Source organism: Phaethon aethereus (assembly GCF_964289735.1).
Source record: "Phaethon aethereus genome assembly, chromosome: 7".
NCBI lineage: Eukaryota > Metazoa > Chordata > Aves > Phaethontiformes > Phaethontidae > Phaethon > Phaethon aethereus.
In genome coordinates, this window is record NC_138583.1 from 24,447,621 (window position 1) to 24,468,614 (window position 20,994).

General features: G+C 37.7%; 1 protein-coding gene across 1 annotated transcript in view; it reads right to left on the reverse strand.

The window, feature by feature from the left end:
* Nucleotides 1-20,455, reverse strand: part of BLNK (B cell linker) — a gene marked incomplete at its 3' end in the record, with an annotated part of 104,021 nt that extends 83,566 nt beyond the window's left edge. The window contains exons 1-2 of the mRNA XM_082002381.1: nucleotides 20,360-20,455; nucleotides 15,466-15,528 (exon numbers count right to left, since the gene is read on the reverse strand). Of these exons, the coding sequence (XP_081858507.1) occupies nucleotides 15,466-15,528; nucleotides 20,360-20,434 (138 nt within the window). The 5' untranslated portion in view covers nucleotides 20,435-20,455. The remainder of the gene's footprint in view (nucleotides 1-15,465; nucleotides 15,529-20,359) is intronic.
* Nucleotides 20,456-20,994: the final 539 nt, after the last annotated feature.

Sequence of the window (20,994 nt, forward strand, 5' to 3'; positions counted from 1 at the left end):
CAGTTGTGGTATTTAGGTAAGCAGCAGTATTATCAAGATTCAATATAATGGAGATCCCTTACTGTGAAGCATATACATGCTAGATCTAAGCTATTGTAAGAACTCAGCCTTTGTGACTGTTTTGTGTGGAAGGGACCAGCTGCCAATACTGCATGCAGCCTGTGGCAGCGGCTCAAATAGAAGCAGCTATTTCTGCTACTGGCGAAAGGCACATGTAGTTGTTTGTCAGTAGATGTCTTAATTCAGACCCTCATCTTATTAGGGTCACAGCATGGTAAGTGTGGATGAGGACTTCTAGGATGGGGTGGAAGACATGTATAACATGGAGCAGTGACCCCTCTCCTGCTCCATGATGCTGGGCTGAGTGCCCCTTAGTGGGTGATGGCCCCAGTTGCTGAGAGCTACCTCTTGAAGGGGCAAAGCTGAAGATGACTAGTGCAATATTAACCAATTACTGGTCAGCCAAAGAGCTTTAGCCAAGTACTTCCCAAGAAGATTTCTACAAAGTAGTTAAGGACATTTGATTTAAGTACCCCCTTTATTTTCCCCAATCTGGAAATTTGAAGGACAGCCTGTAAATATAACGCTCCCTCCCTCCCAAACCTGCTACCTTTCTGGGATGCCGTAAGACTTCTTAGCATGCTTAAATGGTTTAATTGGAATATTTTCTGGTCCAATGAATAAGCAATGTCTTCTATGAGTGCAACAATGTCTGATGCTGGGTGGTGTTTCTGGATAATAGATTGTTGTGGGGACACCTACAAAGGTTAAGAGTTACTTAATTTGAGAGGTTTGGTTTCCTTTTACTGTAGCTATCATGAACTGAACAGATAATGTCAGTTAGAAGCAAAGGAAAAGGTGCTTTGAATGTTTCTCATCTCCTCTGTTCTTACATGGAAATTTAACAATATAATGACCCATTTGTCAGTGATGTATGTCGACCTATCACATGTTAAACTTTTAGTTGCATTTCAGTAGGAAAAGGAGATCATGTTTTGGATACGGGATTCAATATATTAGGTTAAACAAAGTTCCCAGTGCTTGTGTGTGTGTATTTCTCTGCAGAATATCAGTACATAATTGATATAATATCTGCGTCTTTTCTACTTCTGTATGGCTGCTTAGTTTTTACACACAAACATTTATTTATTTCCATTTCATGCTGGATTTGAGTACGTAGTCGAGGTCCTGGGGCACCCAGTGTGTACCTCATCCCCTGCCCTCTCAGTACTGTGAATCTTCAAAAATGTAAATATCAATCTTTTCTCTTTGATACTTGATGTTAGCCAAAGAAGTCCATACCTACATCTGAAGTTCTCAACGTTTTTAAGTATTCAGGCTGTATAATCCTGCTCTTAGTATTTTCTGTATTGATCAGATATTGCATCAGATACTGTTCAGGAATGGATATAAAACAGACTTCCTTTTTGCTCTTTCTCAAAGTGACCCTAGTTGTTTGTAAACAAGGCAATTAAAATGATTTCATTGAAATGACTGTTCCGCTATATATGAGCACGCATGAATCTCTTCTAGAAAAAAACTGTTTCTACCAATTTTTGAAAATTGTAGTAGTTAGCAACTGTGGTTCTTGCAGTGTGAGAAATATTAGGATATATACTTAAAATGTCTAAAAATAAATATCTCTGTTTCAAATTTTTACAAGTCAATGACCTAAAATCTTGTTGATAAACAAGATTAAATGCTTACAAGAAATCCCAAATTTCCACTGAGGTACAGACACTGTTTGCTTTCCTGGTGGTTCATGAAACATTAGCATTTGAATTTCAGGCTGGTACCACCTGACCACTTTGGAGCAGTATATCTTTAAATCTATTAGCAAGCTTGTGCAGAGTTTGGAGTGGGAGGGGAAAGGAAAAGCAGCCTGTTTTCTTTGAGAAAAGTTGAGCTTTGAAAGCTACTGAAAGTTTTGGAATGTTAAAAGACAAACCAGCTGAGATACATTAATGAGCAAAGAGCAAGACAAAAGGTCAAAACTGTATGTCCAAATGTCCTTTCACATCCTAGTAATTTTTGAAGATTCACATGGCTTCAAAAATAAGCTCATTCCAGGGATACAATACACATATTTGCAACCAGTTCTAATATTAGTCTGTCATTATGATGGTATCTGAAAGCCAGTGATACTTATGCTAGCACAAAAGAGACTAATACAATAATTTTAAGTTAGTCTCCCAATCCCAGTTGCCTTGTGTGTGGGAGTAGTTTCTTTGTAGGAAAAAGTCCCTGCTGGTTGACTTTCTCTTCCTTTCTCACCCTCCAACCATTGACTAACACTGAAATTTAACTTATAGTGAATATTTCCATTTTTGCTTACATGCCATTAAAATGCTTTAATTAATGCTTTAAAACTATTTACAGTGCAGAGTGACTGTCATGTGCTATTGTCTACATGCAGAAGCAAACTAGAAATTGGATGAACATTGAGCACTAATGTAAAAATCATATGCTGCTCTCTAAATGATTTGATGGATTTGTGAAAATCAAGAAGCAATAGTGGACAATGATCGTATATAACAGCTGTCTTTATGACTGGGCACATACACTTGTAAAACAGGAAAAGAACACAAAAAGAGAAAACCTCTTGAGTTTTTATATGCATCAATTAATTAAATATCAAATGTTGACAGAATTTGCATGTTAGAAGTTAATCCAACACTGTGTTTAAAGGTTTGTAATAAGTCCCATATCAATGTAAATCCAGCCCTTTTTAAGTGACCACAGGCAAAATTAAATAACTTTATTGCATAAAATGAGTGAATTTTGATTACATAAGTTTCCTTCATATTTCAATAAATATTGCAAGTACTATTTGTCAGCATGGTTTTCCAAATTCACTCACTTTAGTCACTAAAGCTACTAGCAATGATCATATCAATTCAATTATAGAATACAATTACTTGTAGCTATTTACTGGTGCAGTTGAAGCGTAAAAATGTTAAAAACCCTTCTTAATAAATTAAGATGGCCACAGAATGGGTGTTGTTGCTACATCTGTATTTTATCTTCACTTATTTTTCTCAGTATTGGAAGGGAGGGAAGAACAGGTTTTATACTTCAAACATGCAGGCTTAGGTAAACCAAATCTATTTAGAAATTTCTCCTTATAAATTAATGAAATAATCCTGAATGATGTGCACCTCCTACATAAACCTAAACAAAAATATTGTATTTCTACTCCAGCAAAATCAAGCATTAATTAAAAAGAAGTCCATTTTTGTTTCCTGTAGTACTCTCTACCTGTAGTAGTCTCTAACTCTACTTTTTACATGTGACTGTAATTACCCATGCATAGTATGTCCAGGTGCCACCTAAAGTACTTGAAAATATTATTTGTCTTTCCTCATTTTCTTGTAGTGCATCACCTGCCAAGTAAAAGACCCTGGCATTTCCCATTCTAAGATGTTTGTAAAATGAATATTTCTTCCCACTGTTAGCTGTGTGTGAGAGTGCGGCTCTGCAGTTCATTCAGATGTGTATGTGAGCATGCTCATATTCAGATGATCGATGTTGGGATAGTTGTTGACCTTTTGACTGATGGCCATGCTTATGTGGAGTGTCTGTGGATCTGGGTACCATTTAGCATGACAAAAGTGGTTCTATTTGGCTTTAGCTGATTAAAATTCATGTCCAATATTTCACAAATATGGGTTACTTCAAACTGAAGCTCAACAAAGGCAAAATCATATTCAAGAAATTCTTGGCCTTGGAACTATATTTCATGTTACATTGTGGAAATCCAGCTATTGTCTGCAAATGTCAGCTTATACCAATTTTTATCTCTGCTGCCTAAATGGATAATTCTCCTGTTTGTAGCGAATGTGGTGCTTTGGGTTATGATAGAAAAATATAGGAAAATGTAAAAAAAAAAAACAAAACCCAAACTCCTATAACCTAATTGTTGAGTTCCTCAGTTTCTTATGTTCCTGAATTTATTCATGAACACAGTCACAAAATCCTTCAAGACCCAACAGAAAATATAGTGCTACACTGTAAAGTTCAAGAATACTTAATTGGACAGGGAATAGGAAGAAATCATAACACCATAAATAATGCATGGCACAGTTCTAAAAGAGACTGAAAATTTGTTGGTAGAGGACTTTCTGTTGAGGGAGTGTATACACTATGACCAAATATAACCCAAGGCTTTGGGGATGATACCCTCATTCTTACAGATTTCATTTGCTTTTCTTCCTATTGCCTCTTTAAAATTCAGTACTGTGCTTGTACAGATTCATTCAGATACTCTGTGAACCACCTCAAATCAAAAGCATTTAAGTAAGAGGTTGGGTTTTTTAGGTGTTTTTTATGTTCCAGTGAAGGGTCTCCTTCACCTGTAGCGTAATGCAGGCACATATAATCATTTCTCTAATCTGCTTTGTCTGGGTCCTGTAGTATATAAATCTAATGTACAAATGAAGTGTTGCATTTCCCCCTTCACAGGAAACTAGGGATTCAGGGCAAATTTTCCTTGGGTAGTTCTGAGTGACTAAAATAGGCTGTCAGCTAAACATATAAAATATACTTTTGTAATCTAGTGTATAAATTTTTTGTTAAAAAATATACAGACGAACTATATAGTTACCTATTTCTATCTTATCCTATGTTCAGATGCTTAAGCACGCTGCCTACTTGTATTATGGGGACCAGATCTTGTTTTAGTGTACTGGGGCTTTTAAGTAAGTTTAATGGAAAACCAAGTTTTTCCTCTACCAGGGTCATAACATGACAAATCAACTCAGGACATTTGTAAGGCCTGGGTATTTTTCATAATTCTCAATCTTACTCTTTTCAAGGACTATGTTGCAATGGATACAGACAATAACACCTTTTAAAAATGTAGATTGCATTCAGGTAGCAAGGGGCAAATTAGTTCAACTCTTAAGCCAAAAAGCCCAGCTACACAGGAACAGTGGAGGAAATAAAACCAAACAAACACACCCCAAAAAGTATAGAAACAAAATAAAAGCATTCTACAGCACGTCTCAAAAGCATTACTTAGCAATTTAAAATTTCATGGGAATTTTATGCCCATTTGTTTACCAATGCAAACGCAAATACTGCAGGTAATAGTAGCTACAGAAAAGCAAATACCCTACAAGTAGAAGCTGTGCTTCTGGATTTGATGCAGCAATGTGAATTTTGCATAGATTATGCACTTCAGTACTCCAGAGGCCTTAAATATATGAAATGGTTGAAATTCTTATTCTCCTAAGCACTGGTTTTGTGGGACCTCTGGGAATTCTAATTTCTTTCCAGCACGCCTCTTTCTGAGCGCCGGTGTGTGATGTGGTTTTCCAGCAATGCAAACCAAACGTCAAGACCGATTCCCTAATGCTAAAGACTCTGCTTATGCGCAGGATTGGCACTGGGAAAACTCACTGAGGAAAGATCTCTGCAATTGTATTTGCATGTTGGTTTTTTTTAATGTGGGCAAATTCCATGTGTTTTTAGATATATTTATAAATATTTTAAATAGTGCCTTCTGAGTCATTCTAGGAATGGCTGCAAGCTTTCATTGCTCTTAATAGTATGTTGATAATTTGACAGGCTGTGCAAGCCATCTGCTGATCATTTTAAATTAAAAGCAATATTACACTGAAATTTAGCAGTCACTACATTTGTAGCAATCTACAGGTTTGCTGTTCCTGTTTCATTTACTTTTTTTTCCACCTAGCATCATGCTTATTCAGAGCAGATGGCATCATGTAAAAGAAAACAGGATGGCTTCATTTTACTAATGGAAACCCCTGACACTTGGTAACTTGGTTTTTATCTGCCTCTGTTTCTTGTTTCTATAAATTTGCATTGCAGACTTCCTGGATTTTCATTTTAGCTGTGTTTACACCTTTTAATAGAGCCATAATAGCTCAGTCAGCATTAGCAAAATGTGCTCAGGTTATTGTGGGTTACACCTAACTCTTAGGCTATGAGTATGTCTACATGAGAAAATTACAGCAGAACCGTCCGGGCATAATCACCCTCATGTAACACCCCTGTGGATGTCTTGTTGGGAATAACAGTGTACTTTTTTGCTTTAGTCACTTTACATTTAGTAGCTTTATAGTATCAGACAGTATCCAGACAGGTTTAGAACGTGTTTCAACAAAAGTGTACTTCTTTCTCTGTTCTTTCGACAAATTCAAGTTGCTTTCCTTTATTTTTAATAATGATTTTTTCTCTCATTTCTGCAATCAGGACTCCAATTAGTTCTGCTTTGATTCAACAGGAATAACAGCTCAAAATGTATCTCCTTGGAAACTTGTCTCATTTTGGCACTAGCACACCAACTGGCCCAAATAGCATGTTAATATTTGGGGCCGTTCCAGGTTCCCTCTGTTTGGAACAGAAACTTAGGCTAAAGCCAGCTATATTATTTGATGCAATCCTGTATTTACACAGACAATTGATGAAGTCCTCCCTTCCTGAACCAAGTGGAAATAAACAACTTCTCTTCAGACATTCCCTGGTCTGCTCCCAAGGAGCCCTTTCTCTCTGCTGTATTCAGAGACAATTCTGAAATCCTGTCAGATTCTCACAGGATTTCCTTGTTTTCGGTGGAGTTGTGTGTATTCACCTTTCCAAATCAACGGAGCCCTAATAGTTGTCCCTTCTTAGGACTCCTTCACAACATTGATTTTTTTTTTTTTTTTTTAAAAACAAACAAACAAACAAACCCCTTGTTCATGCTTTCTCATGAGAATGAATAACATTAAGCTGGTTTCAGTCTTTGCTGCAGAAAGAAGTATTTCCCCAGAAACCTTCAGAAATATCTTTCAGGCTAAAAGCACTATGGTCCTTCTCATCAACAAGACAGTTCAATCAGCATGAGTGCATTATTCTTGGGAACTCCTAGTTTAATTAGATTGGGGTTGCATCGACTTCAAATTTATTGTCAACTTCTTTTCATTTTCATGATGTTAAGGAATGATAGTGTTATGAGTTCAGCCTGCTCAGTGAGGTCCAGACATGTATTACCTATTGTCCTCACTGCTGTACTTCTGTTACAGGATTACTGGATTTCCAGTATTTCTTTTTATTCTTAAAAAAAGATACTACCTAGGGTAACTCTATGGCCATTATAAATTGATGTTGTAAGAGTACATTTTCTTATGAATTAAATTTTCTAATAATAGAAAAGATTCCTGAGAAAGAAATTGGACCTCAAAATTAACATAAATTCTTTACTGTTTCCCTCCATGTATTAAAGATGTTTGTGAGATGTCATATAGATGTGAGACCAGCAAAATCAAATGGGTTTAGGCTTTCCCTTCCTGTGGACACACAGTTATTTCCTGATTAATTTTCAGTTTTGCTTTCATGTGTCTCATGCCTTCAATGTTTGATGTAACATAACCTTTCACAGAACCAGCATGGGCTCTCTTGTTGATAAAATGGCTTGTACACATAACTGCTGTGTTACAGTAGGAGCAAAAGAAATTTTTAAATTCTCTAATATCTTTCAGTCATTTTGGGTTCATAGGAAACAATATTTACAGAAGGAAATGCTACTTGCAAATTGATTAGTGTTCCCAGCAGTTAGTTTAGGTCTTTCTCATTCTTCTGTGAAAACAGTCTTTTAATTTTTAAAAGCCAAGCACTCCTGCAGAGCTTGCGTTCCTGAGTTTTGTTTTCTTCCACTCTGCCAGAAGGGTAGAGTACCCACCTTACAAATGTGGCCTCGTCTAAATCTGTGTCTCTGGGAAATCTTCACTGATTGTTCCAGTTTGGTTTTTCGTTAATAGAAAAGCATGAAGTCGAACTTCCTCAACTGCTTCTATAAGCCCCAGTTGGTGAACGCTTTCCAACTGCGGTGTGTCTTGAGTGACATTCAGACAAACATAGACAAAATGGTAATTGTCTAGTTTGGTAGCTTTACGGTGCTGGAGCTGCAGCTATCGGTATGTAATGACAAATTTACTCCACTCTTGCATATATGTATATATGTATAAGTACTTTTAATAAGAAAAGTATGTCTTAGGAGAAGAGAAAACCTGCTGTCTTCTCTGCCTGAGATATTTTACTTACTTCCTATGGGACTTGCTCACCAAAACTTAGAATCACTTCATTAAGTAATCTTTATGGAACTTAAGATATGCCTTTGCCTACTGATGGTTTTTCTGTTTCTTTTTTTGTAAGATCAGTCTTGTACAGAAAATAAACAATGTAAAAATGAACTTGGCATTTTAATAGCCATTTCCCACATTCACCTGCCTTTTCAAGATAAAATAGAATGGAGAATTAGGAATTTATAGCCCTGTATTGGAAACAGATAATATGAAAGCAGGAGGACTAAACTGTGGCATTTTAGGGAGTCTAGAAGATTTCTGAAATGGTTAGCAGCTGGTATTTGACAATGGGAGAATGATTATAGTTTCTGGCTAGATTTTTAAAAATGACTCATGATTTTAGGTATTAGTGAAGTTTCAAGTTGTATGCATTGTAAAAGCTCCTGATTTTTTCAAGAGGGAAAGAGTACAAATGCACCCAAAACGTGGATTTTTCAAATCACAAATTGTCTCTAAAGACAGTTTCCTAAAATGATCTCTGAGGGGGTACATTTATATAACTGGGATGTTTGAATAAAGCAGAAACAGGAAGAAGTTCAAAACTGGAAAGCCTGAGACTCTGTGGAGTTTTCCTATTTTTCAGCTCAGGGCTTACAAAGTCAAAGTTGGAAACTATGACACAATGGCTTAAAAATTTCCACAACTTCTTACATTCTTTTTCATGTTACTTGAATTTGAAAGGTCCACAGAACTTGAAGGATATTTTTAATAACATTAAGAATTATCAGCAAACTTTAAGAACAAAGAATTCAACATCAAAATATATTCCTTTAATCCATATTTAATGTAATTATGACTAATTTGACATTTAGAATTTGATTGGATTGTTGTGTGCCAGAGCTTAAAGACTGGAAAACAGACAAGCACTTCCCATCATTTGCAGCTACTGCGTAAAACAAACAGATCTATGTTCAAATAATTTCTGGCAGCAGCATATAGAATATGGATAGAAGTGTTCATCTGTCACAGAAAAAGTTAAGGGGCCACTCCTGCAGTGAATAATTTTTGCACTGGCCCGGGATTTCTTACTACAGGATTTCATTGCTAGATCATGGCATTAGACAGTTTTATTAAGTTACTTTTGAGATATTTGAAAATACTTAATAGGAAGAAAAGTCAAAATGACTAGACACAAATTCAGTTTCTGGGAATCTGGTGATAATGATGTTTGACTTTGTATCGTAGTCTAATATTGTCTTTTGAGCGTTTTCTTTACTAATATTAATATTGTGAAATTAATAAACTGATAGATAAAAATCACTTGTGTTCTTATGTGTCAGATAAAGATGCATAACTTCATGGTGCCCTAGATTTCAGAAATTATATCCACATTCAGTAACCTATCTTCATATTTATCTTTTGTTTTGTGGGGTTTTTTTAAGACTAAGGATAAATATGCAAATTTTGCTTTTACTTTACAGATACCTTATGCTTTGTTCAGCATACATGAATATGTAATGCTCTTGTACCTTACTACTTAATTGAAGATGACTGATAAGCAGCAGATGCGCTAAGCTGTAAAACATCTCCCGTGTAGCCCTGGTCTCTTTAAGGTCACACTGTTGATCCTGGTTACTTTATATGTGTAACAACATTTGCCTACTTTCTGTGGTATGTTCTTATTTTCCTCTTTTTGCAATGACTGTAAATACCTGTGATTCTGTTTTTAGGACCAGTTTCCTATTTGGTTAGAAACAGAACCAAACCCCTCCCTACTTGACAGCTGATGACGTTCAGGCTGACCTGGGAAACTGTTACCAACTGTCCCTTTGCTGGCAGCCCCGCTGCGTCGCCCTGCAGGAACCGCTAAGGGGCAAAGCTTGCACTTCTCTGCTCTTTCTTACATTTTCTGCCCTCCGTTTTAATGCTTTGCATGCATCTCCCCTGAGGAGAAACTATTTGCAGTTTCCACTTGCCCTGAGAAACTTCCATTTTAAACAGCTTTGTTTTAACAGTGTTTTCAAAGTCTGTAATGCACTTGCAATACAGATAGATGCTGAGATCACTTGTCTTTGCCCGAAAGAGTTCAAGCTCTTAAGGTGCCTGGCTCCTACCTCTATCTAGGCTCTTCATTGAGAAAGTGAGCCCTCAGCCTGTAGAAATACCTGGAAATGAAGGTGTTTCTGAAAAAATATCTTTCATATTTCATATCTGACGCAGCTCAGCTGCTTCTGATGGAGAACCTCTACAGCTGAGAAGGATGGAAATAAGGGAATCCTGTAGGACTGCAAATCAATGAGAACTGTCACCAGGAGAAATATCCTCTTGTGAACAATAGGACCTAATTGAGGAAAAAAGGGAAGGAGGAGCCTGGCTAAAAGCCAAGCAGTGGCAAAACCCTCGGTGCTGGAAGGCACCTAAGAAAAGGAGGTGTAAAGGAGGGAGACAGAGGGGCTTGGCCATTGCAAAGTGTATTGGGGAAAGGGGAGGGGGGTGTCAGATGGTAGATAAATGTGAATATGAGAAAGGAATGTCAGAGGAATAGAAATTGTGCAAAAGTCAAATAAATTAATGCAGTTACATGGCCTAATCATATTTTGCAGCTGAAATACGTATTTTTGTAATATCACTTTTCTGTGGTGAACAATTGCTGGTTTTTGCCATGGGGATCTTGTGTGCTTGCGAAAGCAGGACAAACAATGCCTGCATCACTTCTACTCACAAAAAACACTTGGGTACCCCAAAATGTTAGTACTGAGGTTTTGTGTGAATGTAAAAAAGCTTTTTTTTATGACTTTGTGAGATAAGGGGTACACAATTAAACCCTGACTATGGAATTGTGGCATTTAGATGTCAACAGCCAGCCTGCAAGTGTGACTCAATAGTACCTGCAACTTGCATCATGGTTTCCCTGGACCTTACCCATGAGCAAGTTTTCTGTGCTTGCTTGGTATGTGGGGAAAACACTGCAAGAGTTTTTCGGGTCTTTCCCAGAGGAATTATGTTATAAAGAAATACTTAGCAAGCTTCTTATTTCTGTTGTGTAAGGTTCTAATTTCTGTTTTTTATGTAGGACCTAGAAAACAGTTGTTATTTTTCCTCTGGAAACTCAAGGCATTCAAGGTCCAAATTTTATTTGTAAACCTAAGTACACAGGCATGGATGTCAGATCCAGTCAAGCATAATCTGGTTAGCTCTTTCATGACAGATATCCAACCAGCCAAAACCCATTTTAATCTGTCCTTCTATCTATTTCCCTACCCTGTGCTGCTAAAATACCATGCACAGTATTGGGAAACACTTGCTTGGCTGAAACTGGGGAAGTGTTTTAGGTCTTGTGGGACTCTGTAGCATTTACATAGCAACAGAGGAGCTCTAGGCGTGATGTGCTCGGTTGTTGTGGTCCCTAGAGAAAGCAGATGTGGTTCCAGTCCTTTTCTGTCTGCTGCTTCTTCATTACAGGGGTGGAAAGGAGCATCCAAGTGAGACGATACTTGCTTTTTCTCAGTAGCAGTGCTGACATAAATGGATGTCAAAGTACAGCCTCGGTGAGTTGAACCTGGCAAGCTCTGGCAGCGTTTTGCACTGGCAGGGAGGCATGAATCTCCCACAGGAAGACACAGGTTCCATTCTCTAAATATTACTCAAACCCCTGCCCGCCCCTGCTACTGTATTGGTGAAGAGAAGGGGACTGGTTTCCTCCAAGGCACTTGTATTCCAGCCACGCAATTCAAAATACATTTTGAAATAGCAAGAAAGAGGAGAAATAAACAAAAGTTGTGTAGGTTCAATGTCTGACCATTTTGCTATGTTTGAGATTTCTTTTAGTAAATTTCTCTAAGCAAATCCAATGAGAAAGTCTACCTTTTTTCAGTTCTGAAAATATTTCATTATTTTTTTATATCTTTTTCAATCTGTCACAGGGAATTCAAAACACAATTTAAAAAAACATCAAACAAGCAACCTACTCTTAGAGGGAATTGAAAAGCAGAGTACAGTGTAGCAGTTTCAGACATTAAAAAGCAAGAAAGAATATAATATGCTCTGTGCAATGCAGTTGTGGCTAAATGCCGATTTGCACATTAGGACTAGATTAGCATCATTCAGATGTAACCTGCATATTGAATAACTATCACAAGTATAGTACTATTGATAAAAAAATGAAACTGCACGGTACACTTCAGATCTAATATACACCCTTCTGTGTTCTTAGATTCCACAAAAGTATGAAGGAAGAGCTATTACTTCTAAATTTTTATAAAATGCATGTAATTTTGTTTCCTATGAAAGATCAGTTTGATACTCAGTTGATCTAAGGTGTTGTGGCCAACTTACCACATATTATGTGGCTACAGTGCCCACATGACTCTACTTCAAACATTTTAAACTTCAAAAAGAGTATTAGTATTGATAAATCCCTCTGATTCATTTTCAAATAAAATGTAATTTGCAATTGGCATGGACACGTTGTGCGGGATGCCCCCATAAGAAGTTTAGCGTTAGGCAAGTGGTGAGTTCTAGGGTAATTATTTTCTCCAACTTTTGACAACATCGATTCTTTGGAAAAATTTCAAAGATGACCGTTCTTGCCGAAACCACACAGGCGACAGAGGCACACCCGGCGTGTCGGCGGTTCTAGCCTGGGGTAGGCGTGCGTTGCTTCCAAGGCAATGTGGTGCCCGGTGAGGCCCACCAGGCCGGCGTGCTGCCTGCCCCGAAGGGGCATCGCCCCGCTGAATTTTGGCACATCTCACTAATACAAAAAGCCAGTGCTGCACATGCTTGCGGTGTCAGTGCAGGGGAGCGGAGATTTGGGGCAGGCTGGAGGATTTTTGCGGTGAGAAGGGCTTGTCTGAGAAATGTGAAGAGCTGCTGGTAGGCATCTAGCTGGCTCTGCTCGGGCCCTGCTCCCGGCCTTTGTAGGCACTTCCGCGCTTCCCGCAGCTGCGCCTAAGGATGGGACAGCTTTCTCAAACCGTGCAAAGGGAAACCCAAAAATGGTGTGAATGTGCGGTGGGGGAAACTTCACTGAAGTCACCGGGAAGACACCCCAGCGTTGCTTGCTTCTTTATCTGCCAGACTAGGAGGAATTTTCTGCCCAGGGATACCAACAGATCTCAGCAAAACCAGACCTGTATCCACGTATCCATCTAACATCGGGCAGGCACATAGAAATACTGCGCATATATCACGAGAGAACGACACGTGCATAGTGTCTTTATGCACACATGGATTAGCGGTGAACTTGTATTTGCCTTTTAGACATTGTTAATAGGTGAGGTTAAAGCTGCCACTCCTGTCTAGAAGATGGCATCAGGCTTGCTGAAGTGTTTCCTCCTTTATGGGGTGTGGTTTTTGTGTCCATTGCTAGCTGGTGATAGAGGGCCAGCTTTTCTTTAGTGACTTTTAGCCACTAGACTTCAGTCAGAGATACTGAACTTCTGTTACGACTTTGCAGAGTGTAGTGAAGTAAATCATGTGCCCCTTATAACTGAATGATAAAGTGAGGTACAAAACCGAAGGCCCTTGCCAAAAGTAAGAAACAGACACTATAAGAGAATCAGAATTTTGGATTTCCAGACATCTCCACACAAACCAGTAGATCCAGTTAGGGAATCGCGCTTTAAGCGGTGTAGACAGAAGCTCACATTTTTCTGAGTGGAAGCGCGTACCTTGGCCGTCTGGTTACTCTGTCATATATTGTTAAGGGTGTGCTTTGTAAATCAGACACCTTGTAACAGAGAGAGAACTTTTCATTCCTGGAATAGTATAGTTTTCTTGTATACTAGGCTAGGAGCTTGGAATGAAAAAGTGGGCTATCGATTTAATTAATTGCCGGTTAATATACTTATATATTAGTATATTGTTAGTATATATATAAATTATATATTAGCTTGTACATAGGAGCACAGCATCTTATAGTTACTCAAATATTGCTATTAATGATAGCAAAACATAGGTTCCTGAATCATTATTTTTTTAGTATTGGCATAATTAATTCTGTTTCAAGCATACCTTATTACAGATTTATCATGTTGACAAGGCTGCTGAACAATTCAATTAAAGAACACATGAGAAAGTTACTAGCAGTGTGTGAGACCTGTCTCATTTTCTCTGCAATGCTATCAAAAATGGATGTTGCTCATTGTATCACACATATATTGCCATGTTTTCTGCAGTGCAAAATAATGTCAAAGATTTGTTAAAGAGAATACATAGTTTGGAGAACATACTAGCAAATGCTTTCATTTTTAATCATACTGCTTTTTAAAACACTTTTATTGTGAAGCATCACCAAAGATCATCCGTTGTTCCCTTTGCTTTTTTTCGCTCGTGTTTTGATTAGGTTACCACTAATGTCTGAAAGTATTTCTCATATCCTTTTCCACTGCTGCTGTACAGTTTCACTTGCAGCAGGCACAAGAAGCGAACACATTCACCCTTAGCATTAGCTTCACTCCCTGTCATCTAGCGATGGAGATTACAGTACCTTTAGCGATTCAATTTATAGTGTGTGAATGGGGCAGGAATCGGTCGGTGTTTGACAGCTTTGTTAGCCCTGCTATGCTAGCATGAATTGTTAGTAAACCCCAATTTTACTCTGTGGTCATGCAGTTTTAAACAAAGTGAACATGCGTGCACCTGAGCAGCTGTGGTCTAATGAGTCAGTTTGCAGGACTGGAGCCCTTGTTAACATCAACAGCAGATATAACTCCTGATGCATCCAGGAAACAGCTTTGTTGAGCAATGAAGTCCCAAGCAAATGTAATTTGTCTGCAGTGCATAAATACATTACAACAATTATTTTACCTTTAAAAAGATCTTAAAGGTCTTTTTCTTCCATAGCTACACAAATGGAATTAGTGGTAGAGGAATCACCCTGGTTCAAGGAGTTTTCTATTCCTCTTTTCTAACTAGTTGCAAAAAAATAACGACGCTCTTATGCAAAAAATTCTACAGACGTCAACAAAGGAAGTTATCAGAACAGACATTGTTCCTGGTATCTGTGAACTTTTATTGTAGAATTCATGTAGAATTCTATACTAGTAAATGTTCTTAATCATGCAAGTCTTATGAAAAACTTTTACATAAACAATGGCTTTAAAAGATATATTTTCTTAAAAAAAAAAAACCCCAAAACAAAACAAACCCCTCTAACTCATATTTTACGAGACATTCCCTGCCACAGCTGTGTGCTAATGGCTGATTCTACATATCTACATGTTCTCTGGAGGGGGAGAAGGGCTGGCTGGGCTTTATGTGTATAGGGGTTCCTCGACTGAGACATGTAAATCAATCCCCTAAAATGGGAAATCAGAGCAACTGGTGAAGTGTGTACGAAGAAGGAAAATGTCAGATTATTTCCTGGCACTGTAAGGAATACAAGCCTTATGCTGAAATATGCTTGAATGATACCTCTTATGAAATGTTTGCTTACCAAGAAATGAGATCCATTCATGCCCAGTTTTTCTACAACCACAGCAGATTCAGGCATTCCAAACTGAGGTGAGAAAAAATAGAATTATTACAATAGTAGGTAACCTGACATTTGTAAGCAAACTAATTGATATTGGGGTTGTGGAAATCTTTATATTATTTGACATAATTAGAATATTGGACAGAATAACAGTAATTCTTAGAAATAGGTAGTTGGCTTCCACATAAGAGGTAAGACACAGTATTACCTCTTCCTTAGGAAGAAAGATTACAGGGTTGGTAAGAGCTGATAAAATCGTGAATGGAGGAGGCAAGATGAAGCTATGAAACATCAAATGTAACATAAATAGAAAAAGGAGCCCAACGGCAATAAACCGTGGAACTTTAATTGCCATGGGATAAGAGGAGGCCAGCATTAGAAACAGGTTAAAAGGGCTTATGTCACAAGCTACCAAAAGCAGCCGTTGCCATCACCTCAGGAAAAGGTTATATCACTGACTGCTGGAAAATGAAAGCTATATAAGAGAAAGCTCTGTTGTTACATGCCTGTTTACCAACCCTCTGTATGCACTGGCTGCTGCTTGGCTTCAGCACCAGATGCTCGTGCTAAATGTGTCTTGCAGTTCTCAAGATAGATGGACATTGCTGGAAAGAATTTGGGTTCAGAAACAGGATTTATTTTCTGTGACATGGTTGTGGTGGTGATGTTTTGTAAGAAAGTTGTTGTTGATTATAATTTATAATGATTATAAATGAAAATGAAACAGGAATGCCCAGAAGTAGTACCTCTTTATGACAGAAACTAAATAGTAATTTGGAAAAAAAATGAACACATTGGAGTTCCTTTATTAAAAAGAAGTAAGAAATGGAGCAGGGCTGAAGATGTCCTATAAGTTTCACTGATGTTTTAGCTTGGCTTTTTGAAGAAATTGCACCGTTATGCATGGAAAGTGGGGGGGCGAAAAGAGATCTAGAAATCATATGTGTTAGTTTTAGGTAGCCCTGCAAGGAGCTGGGTGTTGGACTTGATGATTCTTAAGGGTTCTTTCTGATTTGAAATATTCTATGATTCTATGCAGTATTTTCTTTAAGGATGTACCACTCTTGAAATGAGTTTTAGTATTTGTAATGCTTAGCTGTAAATTTCTGTAGCAGTAATGACCAACTCTGACACTAACGGGGGAATATTAGTGAAAATAAATAATTTTCAGAGAAATATTTATGTGGATTTTCTAATGTCATTCTTCTAGAATACTTACAACTGGTCACACTTAAAAACATTGAAAGTGTATTTTATCTACTTTTTTGATATGAAAATTTCATACTTAGACATATAGGCCAAATAAACTGTCTGAATATAAGTCAATATTTCTATGTTTGAGTTTATAAATTATTCTTTTATAATGTAACTGGGAGAGTGCTTCTTGTTTGCAATACAGAACAGATGACAATTCAAAGGAGTGGGTTGCTGTAGGTGTTGGACCAGTTGTTGTTTGTGGGGTGTGTTAATTTGCCGTCAGTTGCACTGACGTTGCTGGAGGCAAAGCATCACTGTAACGCACGGTTTCTGCTCTTGGCTCTTGTATATGTATTTCTAGTTATTGGCTCTATCTCCAGTTACTGGCTCTGATGAGCTGCTTTTGTGCTTTGCCTTATGCTATTAATCAAGCATCTAACTGTTGTGTAAGGGAAAATCTGGTATTTTTACATCGTCTGCTTGTCGGACAAGCAGATGTCTCACTACTGGTGTTTAGGGATGAGCACTGAACCTTTCATTTTCTTACAAATACATTAACTCCATAGAATTAAGATCAGTACTGAGGAGAAGGACTAGGCTACACGGCAAATAGAGACCAAGTAGATAAACTCTGAATGCACCATGGAATATCTTAGTGTTGTCGCAATTACAGTGTAGATGCAAGATAACAGGGGAGAAAGTACATGTGCATGACTCGCAGGCTTCCATTATTATCTTCACTTTTTTACGAGGAAAAAAGCAAAATCAATAGGGTTGTTTATTTTTTAGTAGTGAAGTTATTGATTTTATACAAAATGCCTTTTGTGAGGCTGGAAACACTTTGCAGAATGGCTACTTCTGTACTTATGACACACAAAAAAATCTCTTTTGGAAACATCGTTAAGTCTGCAAAGTTAAGGAAATGCCAAAGTTATACTGTATATATGTACATATGCCTTGTACATATGTACTATGGCACCAACCTCAGTATACCTTTTCTAGAAGATCCAGCCTCAGTCACAGCATGTAAAAGCTGATGTGGATTTCCTGAACTGCTGTTCAATGTACCACGTTCTGTTCAGTGCTCACTGCTTGTTTGCTATTTTGTATACTTGAACCGCCCAGTATTCAAACCTTCTCTGAACCCAGAATGATTCTTTTTTTGTTGTTTGTTCTTTGTTTTTTCTTTGGAGCTGTTCTACAACAGTCTTTTTATTGTGAGGGTGCTTCAGAAATATTAATTAACTGCACTTTCTCAGATGACCCTGTGAGATGAAAACTCTATTAATAAAAGGAGTTGAGGTGTATGGGAATAAAACGTATACAGTATCCGGTGGTTTTGGATGCCTAACTACTGCTAGTTAGGATCTGTGAGAGATATATGTATATTTGTATGTTCAATATTTTGGCATTTTTACCTTCTGAGCAGAGGTGCCACTGTGGGTACAACTCTCGCCTCTCACCACTTCTGCAAACCAGAGCCTTGAATTTCAAGTCCAGTACTCAGGAAATGTCATGTTTTTTCTGGGTGACTTACATGGCTTCAGGTAAAAATGCTTGGGCTGGGGTAGTGACACAATCTGGTATTTCATGGCAGAATTGAATCGACGTTACCATGAATTCTTTCTGTTTCTTTCAGCAAGCCCATGGCGTTGCGTACCTTACAATGTCTGTAACAGCCCGGAGCAGTGCACAAAATGTGCAGGTTTCTCTGCATTGAAAGGAGCAGTTTTTTGTGAACGGGAAAGGTAGCACAAAAAAGCAGTTAGACTATCATAACGTGTATGTAAAAGTGGGGGCAAACGCAGGTGATAGACGTGGGAACTTCTGGCACTTTTAATATTAAATGCCTGCTTCCGCAAGTAACCTTAAAAGCATTATTTTAGGGTTCATGTATGGGTATGGCCGATCTCTGGTGGCGGGATCCAGCACGGCACGTTGGCTGAGCACGGAAAGGACGGCGGTACCTGGTGCTCCGGCTCTGAACAGCCCTGTGCACGGCGGCCGCAGGCAAACGGCTGCTACTACCCGCTGCTAGTAGCAGAATGGCCAAGCGCATAATGCTGGTGATACTCTAGTAACTATATCGCTCAGCTGCTTTAATCAGTGATGTGGGTGTAAACATAGGCATCAGCAGCTTTTCATAAGGTTGGAAGAGTCTCTCAGCGAGTACAAAGCCAGTAGTTATGGTGTGCCGCTGAAATTTCCCTGGAAGCCTCTGACTGCTTGAACAATTGTTCTTAATTTTCTGTCTTGTATTCTGCTGTAGAATTACAGGGTACTTTAAAGTCATTATATCTTCTATTAATTAGTCTGATTTCCTTTAAGCTGAAAGGCTTTGAGCTAATTAATTCTCTGAGTAGCTGTTCACAGTAATATGTTAGCCTTTTAGCTGATGCATTATTATTACGGTATGAATTAATTCCATGGAACAGGTCAGCTTTCTCAATGTGGGGACAACGGTCCACCTGTGAGACAGCTGCATTATAAAACTGTGGTGGGTTATTTTTGTTTTTTAAATTTTACATGCATGAGCCTATGTATTTATGCACAAGGCAAAATGGAAAAATAATAGTTAAAAATGAATATTTTAAACTGGCCTACTTCTTATGTGGCTACAAATGGAACTCTTTGCAGAAACACTTCATTACACAGTATTATTTTCCCTTGAAAAAGGTTGTATGCTCCTTCAATTGAAAAGGATGAGAAACCTTAATGACAATAAGTTCTCACTATTGGTCTAAAGCAGGTACTGGAAAAGATTGGTGCTTCTACAGTTAGAAGTAGGATGAACACAAGACAGAAAAATCTATATAAATCTATATAAAATTGTATAGAAAAATTTGCATAAAAAACCCCGAAAGGAATGTAAAATGAGACTGACTATATATCAAAATGCAGTGAATGAACTTTATTGTGTGAGTAAGTTACAGGTAGAAGTCTCAAACCTGAGTCATAGTATTCAGTAAGTTACAAGGAAAAATCTGATATAAAAAAAGGATATGTCACAGAGGATATATTTTATATATCTTGGGGATTATTCAAGTAGTGAAAGGATGACTGAAGACAAACTTGGAATATTTTGTGCAATTCAGGTTATTTTACATGTACTAGAAAGAACGTTGTAGAACTAGGAAAGGTACAAGCAGACAAAGGACCTTTTTTTTATTAAAAAAAAAAAGGCAACATCTAGCAACTCCTGTGGGTATATATGCATTGAGAAGAAAAGATGGATAGTAGATTCTTATTGACAAGCTGTAAATTTTAAAGCAATATTCAAATATAAATTCTTGTCCCACTTTCAGTGAAACAGTTATTTCTTCCCAGCAGGAAATAAATCGGGGCATGAAATACCTTTTCTAATATAAGAAATATCCCTGTGAGCATACATTTTTATATGATTTTCCATGGAGGAGATCTTAACTAGCAGCTTCTACCATGAATTAAATTTCTATAAGAAAAATAGCAAAGCACCGAGAAACTCACGTAATATTAAGTTCTTGGGAGTCACAACTGGTGAATAATCTATTTTCAGTACTTTTTGAATGTCTGCTAGATTTAGGATAATATATCTGTTTTTCAAAGATAAATCCAGTCAGAATGTCTGCTAGCTGAATATAGAGTGGACTGTCTAACATGTTACATATACATTCAGTACCTGTCTTAGTAGATCTGCAACTTGAAATGCTGTCCAGTTCTCAAATTCCTCTTGAGATGGTAGTTTTGTGGCCATGTTGCTATCCAGTGAGAAAGACTTGATATATATGACTAACACTAAACTGTTGCTTCACTGTTTTTTACTAAGCTGCTGTAGAAATCCTAAGAGGAAGTCCTTTTTGCAACTTTTTTCCTGTTTGCTCACTTAAAGTGAACGCCCATAAAGAGTGATTTAGGAAGTACCAGTGTTCTTCTATGAGTGACTCTTTCCAGTATAAGGTAGCTGTAAATTATTATATCAACACATGCAAATATCTGTCATTATTGAAATGAGTTAAACTAATTCTGCTGAAAATCAGTGTATAAAATATTCCTGAGTCATCAGCACCTTAAACGTTTAAATATGGAAACTATTTTTCATATCTATTACAAAAACGATTAGTGATAGCTTTCTCTTGCCTACCTTGAACTCCTTCATCCAGTTGCTTGGATCTGCCTTCAGATTGCATTTGACTTGCTTGTGGGTTTTGACATATTGTGCTGTGGTGTTCAGACAGAAAAAGTAGAGCTCAGCTGCAGAACTTTTACTTCCATATTGTCACATCATATAATCTCATTCTTTATGTCAAGTCTGGG